Genomic DNA, 18666 nt, shown 5'->3' with positions numbered 1-18666 from the left:
TTGTATCTGTTTTGATGCCTGATGAAGACCTAAATAGAAACATCACACTGAAGATGATGATCATTCAATTTTTGTGTCATCTCTAGTTTAATAGTACTATAATTAAATTGGCTATATTTATCCTGCTGCATTTCTACGTTAATAAGTGTAGAGATTTTTTTTATCTACGGCTTACTTACCTACTTCTGGAGGTCTGACATTAAACTGTGTGGATCTCCCGTAATAACTAAAGAGGTCGAATTCGGTATTTGTTATTCCAGCGTACTATCATGTGAGTTCCATCAAAATTGCATCTTATAGATATAAGCTGTCTTGCTGTGCTTTGCTGATCTTTCTCCTTGGCTCACTTTCTCCTGCTGTGCTTCTTTTTGGGTAGTGAATTCATATTGACAATTCTTTTCTAAAGCATTGAGTTCATTTCAGAGCTATAAACATCATTTTTTTGCCCTTCTGTTGCTGTAGAAAGGTTTGGAAAAAAGAGTGATGATGAATAAATAACAAAATTTGGGGTAGAAAAGAATGGAAAGAGTAAACATGGTCAGGCAGAAAGAAAAGAGAAGGAAAAAGAATAAAGGCATAAAATAAGGTAAATTACATTGTCAGGTAGGAAGTGGACTGGGTGAAATGAGGAGGTCCACCCACACCTGGTGTAGGGAGGGCAAGAGAACGTGATGCACATCAGATACAAAGCACAGAAGAAGACACAGAAATGTGTATGTCTGAAAGTTACTGACACTCCTACCTGTAAACATTGGGACACTCAGTAAATAAAATTACAGTTATTAATTAGTGAGAAAAATATTGCCAATAGGAGAATTTGTTGGGGAAAAAAAAAGCATAAATTCTTTTGATAATTTAAGTGGAGCAAAAGTGCCACAATAGTTCTGTGTGACAGTGTCAGGTTTGGGTACTGTCAAGGATTTGAGTAGGATCAGCAAAATAATCAGCAGTATGAAGATAATAAAGCGAAACTGGAAATACTAAGGGAGAGTCTCTTTCAAGGACTTTGTGTTGTATACCTACATACTTGCAGGTGGATTTTTAAATATGTAATTAAGTATTTAGCACACACACTTTTTTTCTCTCTGATTTTTTTGAGGGTGTTAAATTCCACCTCACCCCTCAAACTTTGATCTGTGTCAGTATTTTAATAAGGTGAAGTCAAGTCAAACTGTTTGACATATGATAAGAATGAATGTTCCTTCTTCATCTTACAAGAAGAATATTTGTGTAGCATTCATCTAGTGATTGATATAGCCACATCTTTTTTGTGCATTGTTTTGTGACTTCATCACTTTTCTTCCTTTTTCTCATCAAGTCATTTTGCCAAGGGAGCTCAATTCCTGAGCTCTTGCTCTCGCTGCTTTCTTCTTGGAAAAATGCTCTCAGTCGCCGACCTGCTGTCACCTATGTAAACTCTGACCAAGTTTCAGCTGTCACTGTATGTTTCTTGTTGCATGCCTCTTGTCACTGTAAGGATATTTGCCACTAATCTTGAAAGTAAATTTGAATTTTTCCAAGGTTTAAGTTTTGGTGCTTCATATAACATCTTTTGTATCTTGTTTGCTGTTTTCTGAAAGTCATCCAAGGTGCAAATTAATGCAAGTGTGGTGCAGTAATCCTGTAATTCTTCTGATGGAACAAAAATAGAAAGATACCTGTTCCATCAGTGGCAGAATTATAATCCCAAATTTGCTTACAATTTGAACCACTGGTCTCTTGACTAATAAATAGCATGATATGGTCAGTTTTTAACAGATATCTTATGTCTAATTCTTTCTAACACAACTAATTTAGGGTGTTTGTAAGATGCCTATGATGCCTTTTGATACAATAATGTACCTTGTTGTGGGTTAATTGTAGCTATAATTGGATTACTCAAAAATGTAAATGTTGTGCATAAAAAGCTGAAAGGAAAAGAGCTCAAGAACGTTCTGTCTATATGCCATGTATAGAAAGCTGATAGAAATTTGTAGGACTTTCTCTAATTTGAACATCTGTAGTTACTCATGTTTTGAAGTGTAGATGTGAGGCATAGAAGTGTGGTTTATCAGAAACTGATAAAATGTTGATAGCTAATATGATAGCTTGTTGCTCAGGGTGGATGAGGAGGAGTTCAGACCATGATGCCAGTGTTAGAAGAAACAAAAGGCTTGACTGATTGTATGTGGGTTTCAATATCAGTTTGTAAACACTTATCAGAATTGAACTAAAACTTTCTTGGAAAAAAGTAATATGCTGAAGACACTGAAAGTAACATTTCAGTAGTTTGGCTTCTTGAGGATTTTAAAGTGTTGATGATATTTAAAACTATTTTGGTATCTTGGCTTGTATTTCGTGAAGAGAGAGAGAGATATCTTTGGAGTTTAGTTAAGATTTCCGAGACTTCTAGAAGGACCATTTTGTTGACTACTACCTTAGCGTTGTTTTGTGGTGGTTGGTTGGGGTTTCTTTTTTTTGTGTTTTTTATGTTTTGTGTTGGTTGGTTGGTTTTGGTTTTATTTTTCTGTAATGAGGGAGTAACTGTAGGCTTATTCAGTTAACCTTGTGCTAAAAATGATGGAACTGCCTCTTCTTTGTGTGTCAAATTCACTGCTATGCATGTGGAAGGCTGGAACAGATAATTTGTACATTGGTATACTTTAAAATGCTACTTTCTGTAAGGAAATTTCTGCATTTTTTTTATTATGTGTTTTCACAGAAATTTTAAGTTTTCGACTGTTGAAAGAAGGTGTCTCTCAATTTTTGGTGTGAATGAGTTGTAATAGCTATTGCCAAGTTTTAGCAATGGGGCTTCATAAAACACAGCAAACAGTAACTGCTTAGCAGGATGCATCTGTCAGCCTCTGTAATAGGTGCATGTCCTCAGTGTCAGGTACAGTGGTAGTTAAACAAAAGTGGGTAAACTTCCCAGACATCAAGGAAATAAATGCTTTTCAAGGTTCAGCTGGGCAAATTCTCATTTACTGTGCCACACCACTATAGGCAAGAATGATATATGTACATAACTGCAGTTCATCAGTGTTGCACAGCTGATTATACAAGAGCTGTAGATTATTGTTACGAAAACTATTTGGAATGCAAATACTCCTATCAGAGTCTGGTTTCAGAAAAACTTCCATCATTTTGCTATGACAATAAAGAATATATTTCTCTTTTTTTTTTGTTTAAGCTTCGAGTTCTGAAGCTTCCTTGCCAGGCACAAAGGAGCATCTGTCTCCTCATTTCTGTTTCTGCAGTCCATCCGTGAGCCAGGAGGATTTGGAATTAAAACGTTCTACCAAACTTTACATCTGCAGTCTTGTAATACTAATTAATTTGTATGTCCAAAGTCTTCCCAAAATAAGATCCAGTTTTGTTTCCAGAGAATGCTGGAATATATCACAATACAGACTGCATGGCTTGTCCTGTGGAGGCTTCCAGGACTTGGAGAAAACTCCCGAAAAGATTAGAAAAGGCTTTTCATTGATTGATGCGAGCACACATCTTCAAGGCAATCCTTGAACGCTACAGTATCTACTATGTCTAGAGCAAAAAAAAAAAAAATCAACCCACCCTGTTCTTTCCAAAGAGTAAAAGTTATCCCTGTCATATAACTAGCGCAAGCACATCCCATGGCTATTGCTTCTTTTCTAGAAAAAGCTATCTGAAGTGACTCTAGGACAGCTTCCTACCCAGGACAGCTGGCAGCACCGTGGATGGACCTCCCCAAACTCCCTTTTCTCCCACTGCTGCCCTTTCTAAACCTCCCAGGCAGCTCAAAAGAAAAATGCAGTAAGAATAAGGTGTCTGTGCAGTAAGAGCCCAGCTAGTACTGACTCGGTAGCACACTCTAGTGAGAAAGAAGACTTTCTGTCTAGGTGGCAGCAGCTGCTAAAGGGAGGGGTTTTCTTTTCAGTGCTCCCAACAAAACATGCTTGCTTCAGGGGGTTTGGCTCCTTTAGCTATCATACGTGTGCACAGCACCTGAGCAGCCCTGGGCAGGACTTGCTGCTGGAAGCTCGCAGGGAGGGAAGTGGCTGCTGGCATCTTGTTTTCATACACTCAGGAGCAGAAAAGAATCATGTCAGGAAAGCTCAAAGGAGAGTCTGCATGCTAAACTCAAAATTTCCATGCATAAAGGAGTCAAGTTTTTGATGAGTCTATAACATAGTGACGTATCAGAGAAGCTTTGCAGAGTGGCTGGGTTGTTTGCATGGGTTTCCCCATCCTTGGATTACACGGGGTGGTTTGGGCACTGCTTGTAGGAAGGAGCAGAGCAGGCTTCTTCCCCCCCACGCCCCCGAGAAATTTAGTTTCTAGTTTTTGGTTGGTTCTGTGCTTTTCTGAAATACCAAAGGGATTCAGGCCAAAAAGATGGGTAGAGAGTGAAGAAGTTTGAGGCAGTCCTGCCATCTGCCAGGTGGGCAGTTCAGCAAGCTGATGTGTTGGAGGGCTCTCCTTTTGGTCAAAACAGCAGTGACTGTTACATTTTTTTTGTTATTTGTTGGTGTCACCCATAGCAAGTCACCTCCTGTGCCTCTCCACGTCCTCTGGTTGGTGTTTTTAAGGAATCCCCCATGATCCTGTAGAGGACTTAGGCACTAGTCTCCTGCTCCCTACAGTGCCAAACTCTATAACTTGATTTTTCTTTCCGCCACCCCCAAATGCACAGAAGGGTTGTTCTGGGCTGTCAGAAGTGCGTGGCTGGCCACTTTGGTCATATGTGAAGCAATTACGTGAGTGTTTTGTACATGGGCAGCTGCTGCACGGTCACCCACTACTGCTGGAGCCCGAGTGGGCCAGAGGTGGGCTGCTCTGTGGGCTCTGTGGCTGGGCCGGGCCTCTCTCAAAAGCTCTCCTATAATTAATAGGATGTGTTATCTGAGAATTAAGTTAGCGGAAGGTGAAGGTTGCTTGCCATCCCCCCCCCCTTTTTTTTTTTTTTTTTTGTGTCAAGCACTAGCTGGCATTTAGCAATTAGAAATATTCCCCAATTCTGGTATTTCATGGATAAAATAAACAAGATACTACTTTCCATTCAATGCTTAATTGCCCTTAGGACTCAAAGTAGGGAGATTTTCCAGTGGTAAACAGCCTTTCTAAAACACAATTAGCATTAATTAACATCCATGCTGGGAATTTAATCAGAAGCAGCAGATTAATTCTGTTTTCTGAACGATTTTTTTTCTCACCTTGGATACGGCTGTTGTTGTACAGGCTGGAAGCCTCGTGTTCGCAGCAAGGAGCTTGTCCCGGGGCTTACGTCCCCCAGAACTGTCACACGAACAGCATTTGAATCAAAGACTTTTTAAAGAAATAGAAAAGAACCTTTCTGATGGATCAGAAGCTACAAGCTTCCCTGCAAGTACAGCATTAAATTGCTGTGTTACAACCAAGAGACTTTCAGCTTTTCACATTTAACTCACAATTAGAGCTTTTTGTGTGCAGGGGTCACTGAGGGATGATATTTCAAAGTTATCTGGTATAGGTTCAAACCTAGTAAAAGTACTTTAGCTTAAAAATGTGGGATACCTAGTATAAATATAAAAGTAGTGAGTAGAAGTATCTCCCTGATGTTTTCCTCTAAACTGTTTGAAGGGTTACTTGTGGGTTAAATGTTTTGTATCACTTCGGTTATTTGCTGGTCTTTTTAGTATCTAGACAGTGAAATTGAGTTCTGGAAAAGGTAAAATCCTCCAGTGTTCTTTCAGTGCGGGAGGAATGTGATTCCTGTCTAGCAAAGCCGCTATTTCTGGTTTGATTTTTATTGTGTTTTTTTTTATACAACCATGGATTAAGTGACAGTTACTTGTTAGCCAGTTTTCTTTGAATCTTGGGACTATCTTGACTGAAATTGAGCTACAATTAAATGCTGTATGGACTTCTACCATTTGTGATAGGAAAAAAAAGTCTCCTGGAATCTGTTTGGCATTTTAAATGTTGGAATTTTAAGGGCCTTAGGCTGAGCAGCTTTTAATAGGCGTGCTTGAAATGTGTTGTGTGTGGTTTTGTTTGGTTTTTGTTTTCCTGGTATCATGCCTATTGATCTGTGTCAAAGTATCGTGTTTAGGTTAAGTTGTATAGACGAGAAATAACTTAGAGGGCTGTATTATGTTATACTTAGAGGACTTCAAGGCTGTGTACCTGTTAGGAGTTTTTGTTTGTTTTAAAGTTTGTCATCATTGTTCTTTTTTTTCCAGAAGTTTGGTGTCAATCAGTCTAAGCCAGAATTTACAGTGGATCTCAAAGGGGCATCGATTGAATGGGCCTCAAAGGACAAATCCAGCAAGAAGAATGTTATTGAGGTGAATTATTTTGTTTTAATACGGAATTATATGTACTTTAATGACTTAAGAAAATTTTCTCTAAACTTACAACCAAAAACGTCAAGTTTTCTACATTTCTTCTCTCTCAAATGTACATGTATCTTAGTATCAGCAAGAAATGTCAACTTTTAATATACCTGTGTGGGTTATGCTTTTAAATTTTAAGCAGACTGGTATTTACTGTTTTCCCTGGTAAGTGTTCTTGAGGGGATGTATATTATGTAAAAGTTATGCCAAGGAGAAGTTTATTTTGATTTAGGTAATTTCACTTTTGAATTTGGTGTGTTTATCAAATTCTGATGATACCTGTTTTTATTTCCGTAAAGCTAAAAACCCGACAAGGAACTGAGCTCTTAATTCAGTCCGATAATGACACCTTTATAAATGAATGGTATACAGTTCTTAACAATCAGGTATGTGTTTGAATTGTGAAGGCTCTATTTTCAAGGTAATGTTACTTAGTAAAATAATTGATATAATGACTGCTAGTGCTTCATATACATCTTTATTTCCTGATTTTCTTGAGCGTGGGCAGGAGGCTGAGGGTGTGGCAGTTCCTGGTGGTGACAAGTGAAATATCATTAATAGTGCAAAGGAACAAGGATGGTCCACTGGATTAAGGACAAGGAGTTATTAGATTAGTCTTGTTCCATAGTACAAACTAGATTCCAGATGATTTTTTTTTTCAAAACAGTTAATGGTTTTCAAGTGTTTCAATCCTGAAAAACTTTGAGGCCTCATGAAGAGAGCACTGTCTAAACGATCTCAGTGGCAGAGGGATCCTTAGTGGGGACATTAATTAGACAGTTGAATATGTTGATCTTTGATATGTGAAAAGGTGACCTGAAGCTTTTGGAAAGCAACAGAACGAGGGTGTTCCAAGCTCACATCTCCCCTTCAAGTAAAAGTGCACCTTAGTTGATGAACTTGTGCTTCCAGTCATTTTGTGCTCTGGAGTACGCAACTTTGCCTTGGTTTTAAAGTGTCCTTCCTTGTAACAAAAGACACTGTACGGCCAGATTTTTGTAACTGCTTGGAAGTCAGGTTCACTTTAGTAGAAGTGAAGTAAGACCTGCACAGTTTTGGAAGGGCATGTGTTGCGCTGAGACCAGGGGCAGTTTCTTGTTTTCTGATGTGTCTGCAGTCACGCGTGTGGCACAGGTGGGCAATTTTAAAACAGGCTCTGGCATCTGCTTCTGCGCTACAGTGTAATCTACATTTGTACTTCACTGTGTTTAATGAGAATATGCTGAGAGAGCAATAACACAGGGTGAAAATTTTAGGTGCTGGTATATTTAGTTTTTCAGAGTGAATTCGGTGTATGCTTTTAACAACGGTGCAATTTTACAACTAGTGGTTCTGTTTTCTGTTAAGATAATTTTAATTACAGATATCTGAAATGTGATAAATGCTTTAGCAATATTTTTTAGACTATCAATCAGGTGCTTCTGCAGCAGACCATGAAATAGCTGATGTTTGTCTACTGGATTTGGAAAGAAAAAAACCAAAACCAAACACCACAAATTCATTATTTATTGGTTGATGTAATGAAGTGTTACGATGAAGGGCTGGTTGTACTTTGAGTGTCCAGCAAAACTTTCTTATTGGATCTTAACTTTGAGAAACACTACTTCATCTTATTTGCTCTGCCAGTGAGAATGGTGTCATCTCTGAAGGTATTTTTAAGCATCTAGAGTTCAGGAAAGAACCAACTGAATATCATTACAGGGAAAGAAATGTATATTGTAGAACTGTCTAAAGGAAATGTGGATGTTGTGTGTGTTAATGCTATATTCTATGAATTGACAAACTGATCAGTGTATATCTTCTTGAATCTAGCCGGTAGTAGAGTCTGATGAAGCACTGGAAGATGAGGTACCAGATTCCCCTGGGGTGGAAAAACAAGACAAGGAAAAAGACAAAGAGAAAGAGAATAAAGACTCTAAGAAGCTTCGTTGTGAGTTGAACATTTTCCACTTATTGCTTTTAGCAATGCCAGTTTTTATTTTCTGCATCTTCAGTATTATGTGTGGATAGAGAAGAATTAAAAAGGACAGATAGAAATGAAACTACTTAAGTTTGAAAAACAGGTTTTGATGTAGTTCATTCTACATCTTGGGGCCAGTTAGTAGATTTTCTTCCATGTTTTATAAATCATATTTTAAAAAAGTACTAAATGTCTTTAGCTTCTGCTGAATGCACATGAAAAATAGGAGAAAATAGGCGGTGGTGAAATGAATTATTTTAAGGGTGCTGTCGAATGCATAGAAGAAATTAGACATTTGTGTTATCTGACTTTTATAAATGAGTTTGAATAAGAATTATTTTGTCCTTTTACATGTTTACCATGTTTTACTTGATTTTTGTCTGTGGTTCACCATCGTAAATATTCGCACCATTAACTTAAACTGCAGTTTCACTAAGTTGCTAGTGGTGTTATATTGCCTTATTTAGAGGAACTAAACGTTTTTAATTAGACATTCACAACTTCAGAGCGAAGTTTCTTTTAGCCACAGAAATATCTTTCTCTGCACAGAAATACATTAATCAGGCAGACTATTTTCTCTCTTTACTTCTTTGTGTAATTTGCAAGAAAGTATTTATTTCTTTCAAAATAGTTGACTTAATGAAGGACAGGACCAGTTTCGAAACATAGCTTTGTTTTTAAAATTCTGCATCAAGCCCATATGTAAGCTGCTATTTATTTAGTTTCGCAGACAGCAGTTGGTTTTACAGGGTGGGGGTTTTTTTGTGACAGGATTGTCTCTTGGCGGTTTGAAAAAAAGGTGCTATTTACACGGAGTTCCAAAATTTAAGGGGAAAAAATGTGGATGCATTGCAAATTTGAATAGGTTTTTTTATGTGGTGGGTTATTTTAATTTAATTTTTTTTCTTTTAATGTTGCTTCCTTGGCAGATAAATGTAGTGTTCATCCTGTGGATATTCATATTAAATGCATCTCTCTTTGCAGCAGTGAAAGCACCTAGCAATATAGATTCCACAGAACAGAAAAAGACCAAAACAAAGCTCAAGAAGTTTCTTACACGGCGCCCTACATTACAAGCTGTCCGTGAAAAAGGCTACATTAAGGGTAAATGAACCTTTGTAACAAAGGAGATAATTTGAAAAGCTGAATTTAGTAGTTCATGTGTAAGATGGGGTTAAAAAGGTCTAGTTTTAGAGTAAAACACACGTATATAACTGGCTTAACAGAAGTCTTGAATGTGGTGGTGGATTGTCATTCTTCTGAGCGCTGGCACCAGGCACTGACCTGCGCGGGGTGTCCTCTCCTTCAGCTCGGTACTGGCAAAACTGCAGTGGAAATTGAGGGGCTGGGAGCCTGTTTGGATTTGAAGTGCCTCTTAGTCTATGTGCTCTGCTGTTCTGAGCTGGGAATGTCAGGTGGGTGATCGTGGTTTGGGCAAACAAAGGAAAGAAGAGTCCTCTGGGTACCGAGCTGAATGTGAATGCTCATCTCTTTCACAAGGGTGCTTTAGTCTTAGTGGAACCAGACAATCATGTGCTATCTCATAAGAAATGAAATATTTAGGCAAACCAGCATGAGGCTAAAGGAATCTGAATTTAAATCTCTGTTTTGCCTGACCTTTTTTGAATGTATACATTTTGAAATTGTTTCACAAGCAATGTGTCTTAGTGATATTCTTGAAACAAACAGAGGAATTGATGTCCATTTGTCACACTTTGAGAGAACAGTATTTGCACAGGTTAAAGTTAGTGTTTGTGTAAATTATTGACTTGGTACTCACTGTAAGACTTTATTTATTTATTTGTATGCTTTAGCAGGACTTGTAGGTGGCACTTTACCAGGGTCAAAATAGCATATGAGTAGGCAAATACCAGACCAGATCCTACTGTGATTTGCCTAACTACATGCTTTAGCAAGTGTGCTTCTGTTGCATGTGGTGTTTTATATATTTGTGTATCTGCAAATATAATATAACTGTAAATTATGGAATTTATGTCTGGGATAACGAGGCATTATTCCCAGGCTTTGACTTTTTGCTCTGCTTTACAGCTTAGTATTCATGTCGTGGCTCAGTGACGTAACGTTAGCAACAGTGAACGCTAAGCCAAGTTCAATTTGTACATGTGCGTGCTGATGATGGAATTTTTAATAAAGATGTTAAGGAAATAAGAGTTTGTTTTTATTTAAAGCATGATGTAATTTTAAAAGTTGGATCTGCTCTGTACAGTTTTAGTGTATGAATGAAAAATACAGAAGCCTTTATTGAAAAGCACATTGTACTTTTGTGGCTGCTACAGAACAAGCTTAGTAAATGGAAAACTTGGCAAACCCAGTATGAGCAGAAAAAATAATGAAAAGTTCTAAGAAAAAAACCCACTTCAAGCAGCATGTGCTAAGCAGAGAAGTAACTGCTGAAGTTTTGTTACATGGAAAAACAAAATTACAAAAATTACTTTAAGATGAGAGGGAAAAAAAAATATGATTCCTGTGTATGTGGAAATTATTAAAATGAGAGGCAATTGTAGCGATTCAATTTGTTGTGTGCCTGTGTTTTCTTGTGCTCCCTAACGTGCCTTGCTTCACCTGCCACAGCTGCATGCCAGCCTGGCTTTCTGCTGCGCGGGCTTTCGCAATCCCTTGCTACTGATTCTGCTTCTGCGGCTGGTTGTGTGAGTGGCAGCAGCAGGACTGGGTCACTGGCATTAGTTATACACGTACAGCTAATATTGCCATTATACACCAGTTTTCGTACTGTATAATTGGTTTGCTGTGCTGTTTGGATTTCCCAAAGCAATAGTCAGATGCAAGTGGTGTTAATGAATCTGCTTACACTACTAGAGGTGAAAAATGGGTTAGATACTGTGCATGATGCAAATGCAAGTGCGGTTTCCCTCTTGCAGAAGCTCTGAAGTTAAATCTGCCAGATACTGTGAAGACAGCCATTACATACCTTATTTAACAGATCAAAACAGAACCAACCAACCAGACCCCCAGACTTTCTTCCTTAAGAGTGTGAGCTTTGCCTCTCTATCTCAAGACCCTGTTTCAGCCTCATGCTTCTGAACGGGGGAGGCCATCTATTATTTGGGTATCTTTAATAAAAAACATAGAAATGGGTCTGAGAAAGATTCTGGTGATAACTCCTCTTGTTCAGATTATGTTAATATGTTGCTGAAATACAGTGTGGCATTGCAAGAATCTGTTGTTCTCTGCCCAAGCTCATTTTCATTTTTGCTCCAGTTTATGATAGCAAACACTCCCCTGGGTTGTGTAGATTTATAAACAAGACTCAAAATTACCTTTGCCCATAAATAGCTGTATTTAGATTCCAGCCTTCTAGCCAGGTTGCCTATGCATAGTCATCCTTGCATCCACTCAGAGCTCTGTCATTTCTGAACCCATGTCAGAACTTAAAAATGTTGGAAGTTAAAGACTGTGCGTTAAAGTAAATTAATATGTAATGCTGGGTTTGACAGGAGGTGCACTGAAAGATGAAATTTTACAGGGTTTTTCCCCAAGCAATGCCAAAAGCTTTTACTTTGGTTGAAGTTTATTATCTCTGTTCAGATTTTTAACAAAGATGACAGCAAATGTGTTTTGAACTCAGAACAGGAATAGAGGGTGACAGGACACTTGGGTCCATTAAATTTCTCATTACAGTAATGACTATATGACTCTTACAAGTATCTCCTGATGGAGTAATGTAATTTCAGTACCAAAAGTTCCTTATTCAGTGACTCAGGTTGTGGGAGCTGCTGACACTCTTTCTTACCAGGAGCTTTTTCTTGCTGGGAGCTGCCGAGAGGTCTTTTCAACCCTTGCCTGCTTTCACTCTAATAGTGGGACAATTGTATCCAGTAGTCTCTGCCCTTTGTAGAGGTTTGTTTAACCTGAACTAGTTCTGTCACTTGAGTCCTGTTCCACTGTAAATCAGTCTCTTTACTTGGTTCCAGATCAAGTGTTTGGTTCCAATCTCACCAGCTTGTGTCAAAGAGAAAACAGCACGGTGCCAAAGTTCGTGAAGCTGTGCATTGAGCATGTTGAGGAACATGGTACGGTGACTTTTTTTGTTTCCAAATCTCTTTCTTACCATGCTATCCGATTTTAAATATTTTAATCCTTATAATGCTGCAGGTTTCTTCGGGGAGAATGATCTGAAACCTGTAAATGTAAACAGCACTGTGTATTCAGGAGTGGGGACATAGGTGGGATCCAAAATGGGGAGAGGGAAAGAAGTTTTATCTGAGAAAAGGATCTGCGTCAGTATCTTTCAGGCCAAGGAGAAGGCAGGACAGTGTTTTTTGTTGAAAATATGTTGGGTTTGACTCCTGCATTGGCCGTAGTCTGTGCTGGTTTTCTTGCTGTTGCCATTACCCTATCTCTTGGAAAAAATGACTGGAAGGGGATTATGGAATTTCCGTAATCGTCATTGAAATATACACCAACCTGTTAATCTTGAGAATCAGGCTGTTACAGGGGAATACTATGTGTTAATTTGCATCTTCCAATGGAACTTCATTTAGGATTTTATTGCAGCCTGTAGCCCTTTCTCAATGCTACCATCTTATGGCCTGGGAGGGGTAAAAATAACTGTTTCTGTTACCTGACTCCCGTTCAACAAACTGCCACGGTGCTTGTAACAGCAGACTTTGTTCCATTTGTGATCTGCAGCTTGTGAGAAAGAGGTTATTTTGCCTTTTTTTTTTTTTTTTTTTTTTTAAAGATAGGACTGCAGTGAAGATAATGGTGTGAAGTTTTCCTTTTTTAAATACCTGAGGGAAAGCTGACAAAAATGAACAGCTTTTTTCCCCCCACTTCTTCAGCTCTGCTTCCAACTGCCAGTACACTTGAAATCAGTTCTTTCTGTAAAGGAATGACTAGTGGATTATGGGGCAAAGGGGAATGTCAGCTGGTGCTGGTAACTGTGCTTGTTGCGTCAGACAACTCCTTGAGGAGCTCCAGGGACTGCAGGTATTCTGGCAGCGCTCACCCCTCAGTGGCACTCACTCACATGATGCATTCAAGTGGCATTTCAGTTGAATTCTTTACCTCCTAATCGCTTCTGAGTAACTGCAGTAGCAACCACAGAGACGCAGTTTTCTTCTTTTCCGGTTGAGCGTGCAACACTGCCACGACAAGGGCCACCCTTGTAGTTTTGTAGGCTGCTGGGTAGTGAGTGCGCATGCACATTATTCCTTCTCCATGTAAACCTGGTCACTTGACAACTTTGAGATGCTCTATGTGCATGATGTGATTTGATTTTTATCTTAACCATACGTTAAAAAATTGAACATCCACAAAGCACTTGGTTCTTGCATGTTGGACTCCCGTATACCCCCTGACTGCCCACCAAGAGTATCTTAAACGAGACACCCATCTCATTGGGGAAACTTGGAGCTGTTGCCTTATTGCTGCTGTTCTACTGTGTAAGAAGTTCTAGAGATTGAGCCTGACACTACCAAACCAGTGCCAGCAAACTAAACCTCCTCTGATATGCCCTGCCCATCAAAAAAGTTAGTTTAACTTTGTCGTTGCTGTTGAACAAATGGTTCTTTGTTACAAGGTGGGTTTCTTTTGTTCTGATTTTGCTAAGTAGACCTATAAAGAAGCAGCCTAATGATTTCCAAATTCATACATATGTAAGGCGTTAAAATGGATTTATCCCTTTGTTTTAGGATTAGATATTGATGGCTTATACCGAGTTAGTGGCAATCTTGCAGTGATACAGAAGCTAAGATTTGCAGTCAATCATGGTGAGTTTCCTTCGGCCGTGTTACAATTGTGTATATTTTCAGATTGTTTTAAGTTCATAGAAAGCTCAGAAAAAAATTTCTAAATGTATAGTTGCAGTCTTTCATTATAAATGGTTGTTAACTTCAGAGGAAAATTACTTGCAAAATTGCAGAATTTTGTGTATAATATACATCATTTGAAACCCCTAGCATCCTGGAGGCCTGGTCTTATGTGTAGTATTGAGGTATTGCTAGAACATAATTCTAAAGAAAGGTGGTAATAGAACTTGAGGTGGGGGGGACATTATGTCAAACAATATAGCTTCATACCATATGGAAAATCAGCAAGCATGTTAAGCTTCCAATAGAATTAAAACTCCTAAGTTAATACTTTGAAGCAATATTTGTTACTGCCCTTTTAGTTATGGGGATGCTTAACTCCTAATTGCCACAATCTGTGTATAAAACCCTTTATGTGGTTGTATCTTAGTGGGAATCAATAGGCAGCTCGCAACTGAGGACAGTAACCCATCTACAGTCTGACCTCTCATTTCCTGATTGACAGGGTCTGACAGTGAATTTTCTGTTATTTTGGCAGCTCCTGTTCCTTTTAGAAAATGCCCTTGGCGTAGGGGAGTTGCATGCAGTGCAGTGGGCAAAGTTTGGCCACCTCTGTTCTGGTTGATTTTCTTGTATCCCCTTTTACGTGGCTGCAGCTCCGTGTCCCTGCACAGAATGATCTGAAGTGTGGAGCAGGAGTCTTCACTGTTTTAAAAGCAATAAGTGCAGAAGAGTGGTTAAGTTTATTAAGAAGAAAAGGTTTTATGGTTGAATTATTAACATTAATTATTCATTTTTCTCTCTCAGATGAGAAACTAGACTTGAATGACAGTAAATGGGAAGATATACATGTCATCACAGGTGCACTGAAGATGTTTTTCAGAGAATTGCCAGAGCCGCTGTTCACTTATAATCACTTCAATGACTTCGTCAATGCAATAAGTAAGTCTGGAAAACACACGGGTGTTGCTTGTATAAGTCGTCCTCAGTATGTACAATTCATTTAATTCTTGTGGATAGTAAAAATAATATTTTAGTTATGAATGTCTGTAAGGCTTACCTAAAATCGCCTGTCAGTAATGCACGATCTGGTCAGGAGGTGGCAGTATTTTATCTAATATTAGCACTGCAAAATGATTGCTTTTCTTCCCGGTCTGTTAAACTTTATGCTGAATTTTTATTTCTACACCTCATCCTTTTGCAGAACAAGAACCAAGGCACCGTGTCCACGCTGTTAAAGATTTAATCAAACAGTTGCCAAAACCAAATCAGGACACTATGCAGGTTCTCTTCAGACACCTGAAGAGGTAAGTAGCAGATGGAAGGAAAAGCTTTGTGTTGAAGATCCTCCCTTAAAATGAAATAATCAAATAAAAAGTACGAGGTGACTATTCCCATGGTGGTTTTCTTGCATATATTGACTTGCTGAAAACAATATATTGATCTGTATTTATACAAACTTGCAGAGCACCAAATGGACTTTACACAGTATGTGTCATACTTGTAACATTTTTACTGCCAAGTCCTCGTGTTCAAGGGATTGTGAGAGAATCAGGAATAGCATTTTGAAAAAAGAACTTCTGTAGAGAAAGGAGTCACAACAGCTGTGTGTCCTAGTAACAAGACTACTCATTAAATATTGTGAATAATCATTTGCTTTGGACTGTATCTTTTTCCTGTCATTCCATTACTGTAATACTGATAAGTCTCTTCTTCTGTGTTTTTTTCTCTTTCAGAGTTGTAGAAAATGGAGAAAAGAACCGAATGACCTATCAAAGTGTAGCAATAGTTTTTGGTCCAACCTTATTAAAACCGGAGAAAGAGACTGGTAACATAGCAGTCCACACAGTGTACCAGAATCAGATTGTAGAATTAATTCTACTGGAATTGAATTCCATCTTTGGACGCTGACATTTTTCTTGGAGCAGAAACTGGAAGTGATGGGTTGGCAGCAGGACTCCATCAGAAGGAAAATCTCTCACTGTACATGATGTGTATTATGTTTGTGGACCAAGAAGCAACTTGTTTTTTGCACTTTTGGGGAGGGGAGAAACAGGAGAAATGTTTGACCACTTTAATGCAAATTAAAGACAACACTCTGGATTTTTTTGAAAAGTTCAATGTAAAAAGTGAATTGAAAAGTTCATAGTTTCCCTTTTTTTTTAAGTAGCATCGGAAAAAATGTAATATAGGTTCATACACTGGATTTCTTGGAGAGTAAAGCTATTAATCTCAAACTGGGTAATCTGGAATTTAATCTGAAATGTTTCCATCTTGATAGGGAGAAGTCCCACCAACTTGGGTTGAAAAATTCAGTGACGTTACATCTTCAACTTGTGTGTTACAACCTACTCAGATCTGTATGACACTTTTTGAAGGGGTTTCTGCATGCAGTGACTGTCTTAAACTTGTGCTAACAATTTGGTTTAGTTATTCAAATCTAATTCCTCACTTGCTATCTGCTGACCTTTTTCCTTTTTTCTCCCCTTTTTTTTTCTTGTCTGTCTTTCCTTTTTCCCCCAACAAGCTTTATGGAACTTTTCAGTTGCATTGTAGAACAGCACACTATTTCAAACACTCATCTTGTAAGAATATCCAGCAACGGATATTTGTCTCGTGGCATAATAGAAGCTCTATTTAATAAACATGTTCATTTTTTTTTTTCAGGGTATTTCCTGAGCTAAGTTTTGTGTTATACTGATTTAAAGCTAAAATCTGAAGTAAATACCAACTTGTAACACTGTGTTGAGTTCTTGGTATAATGCTGTGATAGTGGAAGTTTGATGTAAATACAGGCTGTCCTTTTGATTCTTGTATATAATTCCATTCCTGTATAGTTTAAGACCGTTTTAGTCACACATTTCTGATCATGGGTAGATTGGCTACAGTAGCGTAATGTTTCCAGTGGACGTCTGGGTTTGAGCAGGGAACAGGTTCTGGGGAGGGAGGGGGGATCTAACTGTGTGCACTTTTAGATGTTAATGACATTTGCGGGCAAATAACTGTAATGCAAATGGTACTGGAGAAATACCGAGTGTGCTTGCTAAATCGTTAATGCACTACAAGAGGAGCCTTTTAGGTTATTTAATATGTACAGGATACGTTAGAAAAAAAATGTACTATGAGTTCTAACATCTACCAATAGTGAAACTCATGTTTTAATAGATAGGTGTTTGATGGAATCCATGATGCTAAACTTAAGAATTTCTTTTTACATTAATGTAGAATAATTTGTAAAACTGGTTTTGAAAGATTTTGTTACAGGGAACATGGTCTGCTGAAGATTTTTTTAAATGTATTTTTCTAGACTAACTGCTGTATCTGACATATTTGTTATGTCTAACCCGAATAAAGAAAACCGTTAGTTTTTTTTCTGGAGTTTGCCGTTCCCACTTCAGACAACATGAACCCCCTTTAAACAGTAAGGACTGACTGTATCTTACTGCTTAGCATGGATACTACTTGTGGCGAAGAGTTGTCATGCTGGATTAAAAGACGAACGCTTCCTTTATAACCTGACAATTTGAGGAACTTCCCTGTCCCTTTCTTTAACAACTTAAATTCTAACATAAGCTTCAGACAAGGCAGAAGTAATTTATGGATATAAATTTGTCACCTTTGAAGCATATCTCAGATTACTTGGAACCTGCTGTACAGAAAGCAGATACATTGGGGAAATGATTATATTTTGCCTTTGTTATACACCTTTCGCAATGCGGTTCTGGCTCACAGCAGAGGGGATGTGCGGTGAAGTACGGAGATGTAATCAGATGAACGGTGTGAGAACTTCATGATTGCATGGAAAGTCTTCAGAGATAAAAGAGAAGATGAGTTACCTTGTGGCTTTCTCACTGTCGTCTTGTGGTAATGGTGAAGTTTTGTGGTTTGTTGCGAAGCGACCTGGGTGAGAATTGCGATAGCTCTGTCTCGGCATGACGCTGTCAAACCGAGCGGTGCCGAGAGGCGCGTGTGCCCCAGCCTGCTAGAAAATACCAACCAAGTTGAAATCTGTTGCTGTAGATTATTCAAATGCCAACTTCAACTGTAAAATAAAAAAGAATTCTCACTGCTAAATGAGAGGGCTTATCTACAGGTCACCTTTTCTGTACGGGTGTTACATTTTTCAAAGAATGAATGCCTTTTTAAAGCAACTTGATAATGAAGATGTCACACTTTTTCTTGTATTCCCCCCAAATAAAGCGTTTTGTTATTACAATATATATAGTATAGTTTGGTGCGGTGAAGTTGTCATAATTTTAATGTGCTCATTTTTAGTCTGGGGAGGGGAGAGTATTCTTTTTAATTGAAAGAACTGCTAATTACTTTAAACACCCAGTAGCAGGAGGGTGTCTAAGCTGACATTAGGCTTGGTATGACCAAGTTGAAACTGTATGTCAGCACATTGGGCTTCTTCACTACTTGAAATACCTTGTCTTGTTCCTGCAGTTAGCTTGCTTGTAAAAAAAACAAAACACAAACAACAAGAAGAAAACAAACCCCAGATTTTTGCACAAACACAGTAAAGCTATTTCTATTAAACATAATTAAATTTGTATATTCCTCAGTTTGGGCTTCAGAT

At 38.3% G+C, this 18666-nt stretch overlaps 1 protein-coding gene across 12 annotated transcripts in view; it reads left to right on the top strand.

Moving 5' to 3' along the window:
* Positions 1–18307, top strand: part of ARHGAP12 (Rho GTPase activating protein 12) — a 78724-nt gene extending 60417 nt beyond the window's left edge. For 5 of the 12 annotated variants that reach the window (XM_065830496.2, XM_065830494.2, XM_065830488.2 and 2 more), the window contains 10 exons: positions 1319–1441; positions 6183–6287; positions 6635–6721; positions 8148–8265; positions 9280–9399; positions 12249–12347; positions 13971–14048; positions 14895–15029; positions 15292–15394; positions 15824–18307. In XM_065830496.2, the coding sequence (XP_065686568.1) occupies positions 1319–1441; positions 6183–6287; positions 6635–6721; positions 8148–8265; positions 9280–9399; positions 12249–12347; positions 13971–14048; positions 14895–15029; positions 15292–15394; positions 15824–15998 (1143 nt within the window). In that variant the 3' untranslated portion in view covers positions 15999–18307. The remainder of the gene's footprint in view (positions 1–1318; positions 1442–6182; positions 6288–6634; positions 6722–8147; positions 8266–9279; positions 9400–12248; positions 12348–13970; positions 14049–14894; positions 15030–15291; positions 15395–15823) is intronic. The other 7 variants (XM_065830495.2, XM_065830493.2, XM_065830491.2 and 4 more) reach the window with 4 other exon arrangements.
* Positions 18308–18666: the final 359 nt, after the last annotated feature.

This window comes from Patagioenas fasciata, chromosome 2 (assembly GCF_037038585.1).
Source record: "Patagioenas fasciata isolate bPatFas1 chromosome 2, bPatFas1.hap1, whole genome shotgun sequence".
In the NCBI taxonomy this organism is placed as follows: domain Eukaryota; kingdom Metazoa; phylum Chordata; class Aves; order Columbiformes; family Columbidae; genus Patagioenas; species Patagioenas fasciata.
This window is presented reverse-complemented; position numbering and strand designations above follow the sequence as displayed.